Source organism: Gracilinanus agilis, chromosome 3 (assembly GCF_016433145.1).
Source record: "Gracilinanus agilis isolate LMUSP501 chromosome 3, AgileGrace, whole genome shotgun sequence".
NCBI classification, from domain to species: Eukaryota; Metazoa; Chordata; class Mammalia; order Didelphimorphia; family Didelphidae; genus Gracilinanus; species Gracilinanus agilis.
In genome coordinates, this window is record NC_058132.1 from 526,215,902 (window position 1) to 526,228,461 (window position 12,560).

A 12,560-nucleotide genomic window follows, 5' to 3' on the forward strand; every position below is an offset into this window, starting at 1 on the left:
AACAGGCAGAGGAACTACAGTTTCCAAGCCATGCAGAGCCAGGTTAAAATAATACAATAAGGTCTTTTTCCAGTTCCCATAATTGAATAAAGTTTTCTCACAAGACAGAAGAAATTAGACTAGACTTATAATTGGATAGAAAGGGAACTGAGAAGGATCTAGAACTGAGTGGCGTCAGTGTGGTTCATCAGTTCCCTAATTCCCTAATTTCCTAGCTATGATTTTCAGTTCCAGAAAAGCCCTTCAAAAGGAAAGCAATTTTGGCTTTGTTTTTTTTTCCCTTGCGTCTTTCAATTGCATTTATAAAATCATGAAGATGAATCTTCCGACATTTCTTATTTTTCCATGAAAGCAAGCTATTTTTAGAAAAAATGTTACCTACAAAGTTTAATTCATAGAAACATAAATTTAGATCTGGAAGGGGACCTTGGGGGTCAATCTAGTCTAACTCTTTAAAAGATGTCATTTACAAAGTCCACTTCATAGAATCATTGATTTAGACTTGGAAGGGACCTTAGCGGTCATTTAGTGTAACTCTCTTATTTTACAGAGGAGGAAACAGAGAAGAAATTACTCACCCAACATCATCTAGGTAGTGAATGGCAGAGCTCAGATGGGAATTCAAATCTTCCAGCTTGAAATTCAGCATTATACATATCATCTCAGATTAAAATACTTTTTTTCTCACAAAAATCTTTTTTTCAAATGTAAATTTGTTGCAAATTTCTTATTGTTTCATTATAATCATTTAGTCCTTGGCAAGTTTTAAAATTTTATGCCAAACATTCAATGCTTCAGTTGATGATAAGGGATAGAAAAAAACATAATCTTATGAATCCTTAATAATTATGTAGATATGAGTTTCTAGTATTAAAAATCACTTTTTAAATAGAAACAGAAAATTAATATGAAGGGTAACTCATGTTTTCTTTTAAATTTCCAAAAAAAATTTATCATTAATAATGAAGATTATATTATAAATATAAAAAGTATAAGTATATTACATAAGTATAATAATAACTTTATTAATAATAAAGAAGAAGTAGCTTTACAAAGTGTTATTATTTTAATAGGTATGGGAATTTTCTTTCCTTTCTGTTCTATTTTCTGCACTGCTGCCAAATCTATTCTTTTAAAACACAGGTTTGACTATGTCACTTACCTATTTACACATCTACAAAGGCTTCTTATTACCTTTAGGATCAAAGGTGAATTCTTCAACCTGACATCTAAAAACTTTCCCAGAGAACAAGGACTTTTTTTGTTTGTTTGTTTGTTTGTTTCTATATCCCCAACAATTAGCTCTGTACCTGGCATAGAGTAGGTTTTTAATAATTTCGTGGCACAGCAAAGTGGTGTAGTTGGCAGAGGTTGGCTTGGAGTCAAGAGTTCCTGATTTTCAATATGGCCTCAGACATTTTCTAGCTGTGACTCTAGGCAAGTCTCTTAATCCCAATTATCTTGCCTTTGCCACTCTTTTGCCTTTGAACAGATAATTAGTATTAATTCTAAGACAGAAGTTAAGATGTTTATTTTTTAAAAGGAAGAAAATATATGGAGTCACTTTAGGTTTATGTTGTATTTACTTACTAGTACACATAAAATATCCCTTCAGTTGAATAAGATGAGGACAGGGACTATTTCTTTTTAAATTTTTTTTCCTCTCAAGTTCCTAGTGTGTAATTGGCACTTAATAAATGTCTGCTGAATTAAATTGGATTAATTCATTGAATGTTCTTAAGATCAATGTACCCAAAGAAAATTAAATTAATATAAGTTGGAAAAAATGATTATATTGAAAAAACTCTCTCAGGAAATTTCTGGTAAAATTATGAAATACAAGCTATATAGGGAAATGACAACTATATAAGAATACAATCCATTCTTCAAAACATAAATGGTTGAAAGCTATTGAAAGTCAGTTCTAACAAGAAGAAATAGTTATCATTAACTATATTAAAGAATCTTCTAAATCTTTAATAATAAGAAGAATGTGAATTAAAACAAATTTGAAGGTGAACTCAAAATCATCAGATTGGCAAAGATGACAAAAAAAAGGAAAAGGAAAATTGTTGGAGGGACTCTAAGAAAATAGGCACACGAATGTATAGAGCTGTAGTAGAGCAATTTGGAATTATGCCAAAAGAAATCACTAAACTGTGTCCTTTGACTTAGTAGTTACCATTGGTATATAATTCAAAGAGACCAAAGATTGAGGGAAAGGACCAGTATGCACAAACATATTGATAGTAGCACTTTTTGTTAAAGCAGAGAAAAAAGAGTGTCCATTAATTGGGGAATGGTTAAATGAAATGTGATTTGTGAATTAAATTGAATATTATTGTTCTGTAAGAAATAATGAAAGGGATTAAATCTGGAAAGACTTTCATGAACTGATTCATACTGAAGTGAGGAAAACCATCTAGATGATACAATGGCAAGAGCTGCACCTGGAGTCAGGAAGACCTGAGTTCAAACTTGAACTCAGATGCTTACTAACTACAAATTTAGGTAAGTTACTTGACTTATCTTCTGCTTGTCTCTTTTTCTTTAACTGTAAAATGGGGATAGTAATAGCACCTACCTCCTGGGGTTGTTTGTGATTTTATTTAAAAGGAGAATAAATGGCACCCCTAGATAGGAGGAGATTTGGCAAATAAGAGTGAAAAGGGTTAATTGTGCATCCAAGAGGAATTGGGGAGTGAAAGCAGTTTAAGGGATAGGTCAGTGACAGCTTTAGGAAAAAGATGTCTCGTTGCTATTTGCTGTTGTTCAGTCATTTTAGTCATGTTTGATTGCGACCACATTTGAGATTTTCTTGGCAAAGCTACTGGAGTACTTTGTCATTTTCTTCTGCAGCTCATTTTACAGATAAGGAAACTGAGGCATGCAGGATTAAGTGACTTGCCCAGGATCATGCAGCTAGTAAGTATCTGAGGTCATCTTTGAACCCATGAAGATGAATCTTCCTGACACCAGGCTTGGAATTCTATCCATCATGCCATTTAGTTGGCCCAAGGAGAAGCAGGTATATGGGGGCAGAAGTGCTGTGATCAGACCTATACTTTAGGAAAATTACTTTGGTGGCTATACAAACAATAATTTGGAATGAGGAGAGACTTGAGCTAGGGAGCCAACATAGGAGCCCATTGCCCAAGTCAAAGTGAGAGATGACAAAAGTCCATTATTGTAGGTCAGTACGTGGGTGACTAGAGAGAAGGCAATGTATTGTGAGAGATATAGAGAAAGAAACAGTAAGACTAGACGAGTGAATGAGAAGTTGAAGGCAACACTGACATTGCAAACAATTGTAAGGATGGTGTTGCCCTCTTCATAATAAGGAAGTGGAGAAGATGAGTGAGTTTTACAGGAAAGATGAGTCCTGTAAATATTTGTGTACAAAAATGATCATTTTTGTTTAGTTTGATCCTATCAGCTAAAACTAGATGTAAAGGATGGAAATTTTGTTGTGTATTTTTTAAAATTTTATAATAAAATTTTTTTCCATGGTTACATGATTCATGTTTTTACTCTTCCCTCCACCCACCCACCCCCACCTCCCATAGCCAACATGCATTTCCACTGTTTTTTACATGTGTCATAGATCAAGACCTAGTTCCATATTGTTGATAGTTGCACTGGGGTGGTCGCTTAGAATCTACATCCCCAATCATGTTCGCATCAACCCATGTGTTCAAGCAGTTGTTTTTCTTCTCTGTTTCTACTGCTATAGTTTTAAGGATGGAAATTTTGGAGAAACAGATTTTAGCTTGCTATAAGGAGGAAAAGATACCTACTAGGACTGTCGAGAAGTTTTCAAAATGTAGGGAATTCCCCATGACTTCAAGCTGTAATGGTGAGGCACCAGGGATGTTAATTATTATTATTAAAATGTAACTAAATGGTTTGTGGGTACACACTGGGTTGAAGGAGAGACAGGACCAACCAGGATAGGGAGACCAGGGTTTACTGCCAAGCTGTTAACTGTCACAGGAATGGCAGTTGGCCCTACAGTCACCCAGCTCACCCTAGGCCAGGGTCTATGGAACCAGCAGGCAAAGGTAAAAGTTTATACAGTTTAATTGAGGGAAATAATAATTGAAGAATGGGAATAAGGGATTCTATACTTAAAACCTAAGGGCAAACCACAGGGGGTAGGGAAGGACTTAACTACACTATCCTATTGACCTAAGCCAGGCAGGGCCCAAAGAAAGCAGTACTGAAGTCACAGGGAAAACTTCTTCAAACATGGTTCCAGCCAGGTTGGGTCAGCTCAGCTAAAGGGCCTGAAGGTGACTTGGGGGTCTCATGATAAATCCAAGGATAGTCACAGGATGCCAAGAGCCAACTCCACCAGGTGATCCAAGGTACCCAGGTAGGGAGAGTGAGTTTGCAATTCTGTCCACCAGATCCCAAACCACTTCCCACTTGGTGCAGCTCTGCAGGTCTTGTCCACTTGCTGAAAGCCTCCACCTCTCAGGATCCCAGGGAATCTGGATGCAGTTTTTCCCTAACTCTGAGATCTCCCAGGGTTAGCAACAGTTTTGTCCCAACCACTAATGGAGTCTCTCTCAGAGCACAAGCCCCACTTCCTGCTCCTTCATTCCATCTTGGAATCCTCCAGCCCTTCCTGCTAGGTCCAACACTATTACTAACTTAATTGCTAAATAAACCCTCACAACAAAGGAAAGGCTCATTTATTCAAGGAGTTGTAAGAGATTCCTGATCAAATGCAAGTTGATCTAGATAGCTGCTAAGGTTCCTTCCATGTTCTCACCTAGAATTCTCTCCTGCTTTATCTTTTTGCTTATATTATTTTGCTCGCTATCTTCTCACACACATACTCAGCAGAGGTGTAACTCCATAAGTTTCAAAGCAATTGTCTTCATACAATAGAGAGAGAATTGAGCTGGGAACAAAAGAAATACCTAAGAACAAATGCTGTAAATTTGAAGGTCACATTTACCAATTAGCAACATAAACCAATCTAAGTGTGCTTGGAATTCTCAGCCATAATAATAATAATACACCAACTTTCATCTGAGGTACTTTTACTTCTAGTGCCATAAAAAGGACTGCATGGTACAAAATACGCCATTCTTGGAGAACTACTCTCTTGTCACAACGTGATTTCAGTTACCCAATTTTATAAACTTTTTCCTTTTAGCATTCAAATTTTGTATCCCAGCTCTGGGTCCAAAGGTAACTTTGACCAGACTTATACTGGCCTGACCTCCTATCTATTATTATTTGTTTCCTGAATGACAATGTGTTTTCTGGGCAGGTCTCCAAATGAGATTTTTCAAAATGCCTCCCAATTCTTAAATTGATTGATGCAGCATTCATTTCTAAACTATTAGATCTTTTTTTTTTTATAGTAACTAAGGTGGCAGCTAGGAGGTACAGTGGGTAGGTAGGGTGCTGGGCCTGGAAGTCAGGAAGACCCCTATTCCTCAGTTTAGATCTGGCCTCAGATACTTACTAGCTATGTGACCCCGGGCAAGTCACTTCACCCTGTTTGCCCCAACTTCCTCACCTGCAAAATGAGCTGGAGAAGGAAATGGCAAACTGCACCAGGATCCCTGCCAAGAAAACCTTAAAGGGGTTCACAAAGAGTCAGACACAAGTGATGAAGACTGAACAACAACAATAAAAATAATTAAAGTTGCTTTATTTTTATTTCTTCTCAATTTTTGTGTGTGGGAAAACTTGTTTGTTTTACCTCATTTTACCTTAGAACTTAGGCAATAACAAGAAGGGAAAGAGAGGTTTTTATTTAAAGACATTTATGGGTAACTTGCTCTGGGAAGTATTTTTTAGAGTATATTGTGTTATCTTCTTAATACACAGTAATTTATAAATAAGTAATAGATAATTATGGTTCCTGTTCTCCCACGTTTCCCTTGCTCTCTCTCAACACTAGAATTCTTTCCCTCCTTATCTGTCCCTCCAGTTTCCTTGAAGGCTTAGCTGAAATCCAGCCTTTTGTAAGAAGCCCATATCATCCCTCTTACGGCTACTCTTTCCCTCTAAGATCATCTCCAATTAATCTTGTATATATGTTGTTTGCAATGTTTTCTGCTCCATTAGACTGACACTTCCTTAAGAGCAAGAACTCTTTTTGCCTTTGTTTTTGCCTGCAACCTTTAGCATGGCACTTGGCATATAGTCAACACAGCTTATTGACTTATCAAGAAAGTGAGATTCTTTATAAGTCACTGTTCCAAGTAAACAATGTACTCATCTTTAACCATGAGCAATTATGTATTATTATTTTGCTTACAATATGTATTTACAGATGCTTATGTGTCATCAATATAATTTCCTGGAACTGCAAATTCTTTACCTGGAGGAAGCAGAGAGAGGGGCAGCTTGTTGTTTTCTTTTCCTGTTGAAATACAGTACAGCTTCTGACTAATATGGTAAAGAAAGATTGAAATGTAGTATAGGTGAATGGAAAACAGTGTTTTTGCCTCTTTAGCTTATGTTTCCTTGTGACACAAATTGATTTGAATGCCAAGCTATAAAGGAATTAGGAATGTCTAACTCAAAGTTAGATAATTATCTGGAATGGAGATATTAATATGCTCAAATTTAAGGGTTGAAAAGAAAAGACTTAGCTTTAGCCTGGGGACAATATATTTGGTTTTTTATTAGATCACATAGTGGCCACTAGTAAAGAGCTTTAGGATTGCCCTCATCATGGAGGGATTTTAGTCACTGAACCCTAGTAAATGAGCAGATACAAACAGAGTGACCCTGAAGCTGGTAGCAAGAAAGGAAAGACCATTAACCTGGCAGATTCCAAAAGATCCAGAAGTCACAATAAGAACAGTAAGGCACAGAGAAAAGAACATCTCTAGTGGGAGTAGTTTGATGATCCTCCCAGAAGATCAGCATCACTAGCATGGATTTGCCCTCTATGTATATGCCCTTGCCACACATATTCTGTTCATGTCCCCACTTCAAAAGCCCCCCCTATGCTGTAATATTCACCCCAGTAATAATATACTTGTTTCTGAATGTGCCTGCCCTAGATTTATGGGGAGTAATGTTCTATTGAAACTCTTCTTGGGTGACTAGATAGCTTAGTGGATTGAGAGGCAGGCCTAAAGAAAGGAGGTCCTGGATTCAAATATGACCTCAGACACTTCTTAACTGTGTGACCTAGACAAAACAAGAACCCCCATTGGCTCATCCTTTCTGATCTGTCTTTGAATCAACACACAGTATTGATTCTAAGACAGAAGGTAAGGGTTTTTTGTTTATTTTTTTAAGGAAACTTTTCTTATTCCTTTTTTTTTCAAATAATTCTGTCCTCTTTTTACTAGTGAAAAAGTGATTGTGAGTTATGGTTTCAAATGGTTATATAAACCCACAAAGTGCCTTGACTCTGGATTCGCTATTCAGGAGTCCCTAAAATGAAAGGGAAATACCTTAGACACTATAAACAATATTATACAAAAAGTACATTTGAGGCCCAAGAGAGCTCAGGGAAGATTTACTCCAAGAGATGGCATTTGAATTGAACTTTAAAGTATAGGTAGGGATTCAGCAGGGAAATAAAGACAAGACAGAAAGTTTTTTTTATAGCAGACTTTCTTTTCTTTTTTTCCATTTGTATCTCCAGCAGTGCTAGAGATGCTTAAAAAATTAATATCATGTGGATGAAGTACTGCCTGAGTAAGTTTACAAAGTAATAGTCTCTTCTGCTTTAAGGGCAGCATGGAAGGCAGGGAAAGTCACAGCTAAGTTGTCCATCTTTACCAGCTGTGCTTTCCAAGGAAAAATGTCCGTGTTTGGGAGTCAGGAGCATCTCAGAAAACCCTAGGGAATCCAGGAGTTTTGAAAACCTCCTGTTGTGTTCTGTCCCCCTCCCCTTTTTTTGCTTTCTCAGTAGGGAAAACTTATTTTTTCCTTACAACAATAATAAATGATTCTGTTTCAAGGGCAACAACGTAGGCAAAAATTGAGTGGCTTTCAGTTCTTCTGCTAAAAAGTCTGATCCTTGTCTGAATCAGATAAAACTCTACTCCTTAGAAAGCAGTGTCAAAGGTGATGAGAATGGCAAAAAGAGAAATTCCAGAGAAAACATTTTTCAAGATAGAATATCACAAGCTTGACCTTTTACCTCTGGCTTCTGCTTAAGTTTAGGGTAATAACTGCAGCATTCTTTCTGTATTTCCAGAAGTCAAATTTTGGTTCCTGCTGAAGATTCTATACTTTTCATTTTTGCTCAAGCCCTCATGCCCTTGGTTAACACCAGTGGTTGCCATTTAAGAACTTATGTCAATGACTTCAAGTGATCACCACACCCCTGAAGATGAATAAAGGTGGAGACAGAAGGCCCTTCTGTCCCAGATTCACATTGCCTAATCAGGACTTGGAATCTTGTGACCAATCAGTCCTTCAGAAGGTAACAAGTTTCTAGTGTAGGCGAGAGAGGCATCTAAAGTGGAGGTGCAAAAGGCCAAGACTTACAGGAGAAGGTGACACATCTCCATTTTCCTTGCCACCTGTGTTTAGCCCATCTCTCTTGGCACGATCTCAAAACCTATTCTTTCCAATATTCCCATTCATTCTTCCCTTGACTCTTAAAAGGCAAAACCCATGACTGCAAAGACTACTTAATATCCTTCTTTGCTTTGAGCTTTCTCACAGATGCCAAAGCTGCTCTTCCCACACGTGTCATTGGGAAATTTGGTCCCTCACATTGGGGGCAGAGGCTCTCTTATAACCAGCTAGGACGTACTTACTCTGGTCCTCCCTGAGCATCAAATCTTATTCCTTCCTTCCCCTCCTCCCATCTGGAGGGTGGAGCCCCGCCCCGCCCCAGCCTCCTACAATTCCAGCTGACCAGGTAGCTGATCTGGGCTGGGCTTTAACTACACCTTTATAGGAGGAAGAAGAAAAAACAACCAAAGACAAAAAGTCTTCACAGCTCCTCTGTGTTGGCAGTCCTGTAGAGGCACTCCAACCTGCCACCATGGGTAAGTGAGAGGGGGTGGAAACTTGACGAGCGAGAATCAAAAGTTGTGCCGCCTTCTGGAACTTCTCCCTTCTCAATTGCGGAGTCCCGGCTGTCTAAAGACCTCGGCACCTAACTAACGGGTGGGCTAAAGGAGGCGTGGACAAGCTGGAGCTCTCAGAGTTTGAGGGGCTGAAGAGCGCAGGGGATGGTAGTGGAAGTGGGCGCCAGGGTAGCAGCGACCTCGCCTTCCCTCCAGTAGAAGCTAGCCCTGTGCGGTTTCCCACCTCCCTCCACCAGCACTGAGGTTCCTGAACCTCAGGAGCAAGGGTACTTGCTATTGTAGCAAGTAGCAGGTAGTTACCTTCTCCTAGTAGCACGGGGACCCTCTGAATAGCAGCGATCTACTCCCCTCCTCTCTCCCCCAGTACCAAACTTTCCCCTGAGTAGCAGCGAACCCATTACTCAGAGCTCACTCTGAAGAGCAGCGAATTTGCGCTCGCCCTTGGAGTAGCATGGAACTTTCTGAGTGGCAGCGAACTACCCCCCCCCCAACTTGATCCTAGTAGCAGCAAGTCTCCTACTCAGAGGACTCGCCTGTGTCCCCCTAGTAGACGGGAACCCCCTTGGAATGGCACGGAACCCGCTATGGCTATCAGAAACACCCAGAGTAACAGCGAGCTTCCTCTGGCATGTGGGGCTGAAGGGAGGGCTTAGTCCGTTCAAAGTCAGGGCTCAGCCCTCAGCTGGGGAGCCCATTCTCTACCTATCAGAATCAGCCAGCTCGAAGAATCTTTACAATCCCAAATCTGAGATGGGATGCGGGGAGTTGGGTGGGATGGAAAAAACAGGTGCCAGAGAGCACGGAATAGGAGATAGGGATAATGGTGAATCCCAAGAGACCACTGAGGTTATTTAGGGTGGGACCCGAAGTCTAATTCCCTTCCTTCAAAAACTGAAACCGTGTCAGCTGGATTGATTCAATGGATGGGTGCTGGGTTGGCGACACTCAATGGGTCTGCCTGTTTGGGTGACATTAGGCTTTGGCCATCTCCGAGGAGCGAAGAAAGCAACTTTCCCCAGCTATTCTTCCAGAAGGAGATGATGCTTCAGGACTTCTTTTATGATGGAGGTGGGAGTTTGGGGAGAAGGTATGGAGAGAGAAGAGGAGAGCTCAAACTGGTAGAAATCGTATGTGTGTGTGTGTCTGAAGGAGGGAGGAATTAAATTTAACACCCCCTCTTTGTCTAAAAGACTTCTATTTAGTCTTTCCCAGACCGGGCATGCTTTCTACATCCTACAAGCAGTTATGTACTCTGTCAGAAAAGATAGAAAGGAGATGATTCTCACTCTCTTGGGAAGCACTCCACTTTCTGAATAAGCAGTTGTCAGAAAATGCCTTCCTTTGCCAAACTGAAATAACAACAATTGACAACCACGATTGAAGTATCCAAGTAACAACATCAGAAGGTTTTTGTTCTGACTCCTTGCAGGAGAGATGGTTCCTGCAAACCTTTGGAGACAGCTGTCTACTCCCTTGCCACCTTTCTCCTCAAGGCTTCTAGTTCACAATTTTTTTCTAATGTGACATGATTTTCTAACTGGCTGGTATCTTGCACTGTTCTGGATAGACTCCAATTTGTCAGCATTTTTTTTTAAAGTTGGCATCCAGATCTGTCATTCCTGCCTGCTCCCCCCCCCACCCCAGTCTAACTTGGTAAAAGAAATTTTGGCTGTGGTTTTGGTTTTGGTGGGAGGAGATGAAGAAGAAATAAATTTGTCCTGCCAAGACAATGGATAGAAGGGGACAGAAGTAGGAATGAGCTGAAAATGAAATGTTAAGTTTATCCAATATAGATCTTAGAAATACTTAAAACCCAACTCTCACCAGGGTTGAATGAATGCTATCAAATTATGGGCTTGTTTGTCAAAAAGTCGTGCTCTCCAGCAGCTAGGTTTTTATGGTCTTCCCTCTTTAGTTCTCTTATGAACTAAATCTTATCAACTACTCTGCCAGGGAAAAAAAGAATCAGTGATATTTGGGGGTTTTCTTTCAGCGTTCTGGTATTATTTTGCATGCTTTTAAAAACTTTTCTGCACCTACAAAGCATAAGGGTCTCCTGCTCTTACCATCGCTGTAATATTGCATTCAATTTATGGAGAACAGCAAGTCAGCCAGTTGGGATGAAAGATGAAGTGAGTGAGGAAATATACAATATATTTCTGGAAAAGTGGATTGAGACTAGACCATCAAAAGTTTGAAGGCCAAGCCTAGGAATTTCTGTTTTGTCCTCTAGACAGAGACCGACTGGAATTTCTTGAGCAAAAGATTAATGTGGCCCAAACTGTGCTTCAGTTATATTGATTTGGTAGCTGTACGAAGAATGGATTGGAAATGGGAAAGACCAGAAGCACTAAAACTAAGAAGGAAGAGTGAACCTAGGGAATTAAAAGGATGTTAATTAACCTAGAACAGAAATAAGTGAGGGAACAGGAAAGTAGATTTAAGAGGACAAATGAGTTCTAGTTTTGGACATGTTAATTTTGAGGAAGCATATGCAACATCCAGGTGGCAATGTCTGGTAGGAAGAAGTGAAACTTAGATATGAAGGTTGGAAATATAGATAATAGGAGTCATCTACATAGAAATAATCAGTGATATCACTCACAGTGTGTGGCAAGAGAAGGAAGTCAAGAGAACTTTAGGAAATAACTTGGACTTAGGAAGAAGGAATTACATGATCTCATATAGCTTTGGATAGCTTCATCTAGGTTCCCTAGACCAGTGGTGTAAAATTCAAATAGAAATTTGAAGTTAGTGGGAGCTACTACTAATCCTTATATAAAAAATCCCCAGGAACTGTGTTAGTTTTGAAATGTAATGTTATCTTTGTTTTATTATATTTTAATTTATTTTGTTAAAAATTTCCCCAATTATACCTTTCTAAAGTTCTGGCCTCACTAGGGAGTCATGTATTCCAGGATTTCTTCTCTAGATTATTTTAAGTGTAGTCTAAGACCTGTCCCTTAACCATCTACAAGAAACATTAAAGAAATCTTAACAAAGTCTTTGGTTAGCATTGTTTGAGTTATGTGGAAGATGTAAATGAGATAGGTTACATTTTCTTAGATCTTTTCTTTTAGACCTTCTTAGTCCTTTTTCTTAGTCCTCTAGATTTAAAAAATTAGGATATCTTATTTTCCCCAAATATATGTAAAAATGATTTTTAACATTAATTTAAACAATTTTTGAATTCCAAATTCTCTCCCTCATTCCCACTTTCCCTCACTCCCTTATATCCTTCCTCCCTGCCCCCAGATGGTAAGCAATCTGATATAGATTTTACTTGTACAATCATGTAAGGCATTTCCATATTAGTCATTTTGTGGAATAATTCTCAAATTTTATAAAAGGAAAAAAGAAGAAAGTGAAATATAGTATGTTCTGGTCTGTATTCAGACTCTATCAGTTCTTTCTTTAAAGGTAAATGGCTTTTTTTTACAATAAGTCCTTGGGATTGTCTGGTATCACTATATTCCTTAGAATAAGTAGGTCATTTACAGTTGTTCATCAAAAATTTTGCTGAAATTA

At 38.8% G+C, this 12,560-nt stretch overlaps 1 protein-coding gene across 1 annotated transcript in view; it reads left to right on the plus strand.

The window, feature by feature from the left end:
- The window catches only part of SLC15A1 (solute carrier family 15 member 1), a 102,241-nt gene that overhangs the window by 37,483 nt on the left and 52,198 nt on the right, over positions 1-12,560 (plus strand). The window contains exon 2 of the mRNA XM_044669346.1: positions 9,091-9,241. Coding sequence (XP_044525281.1) covers positions 9,091-9,241 — 151 coding nt within the window. The remainder of the gene's footprint in view (positions 1-9,090; positions 9,242-12,560) is intronic.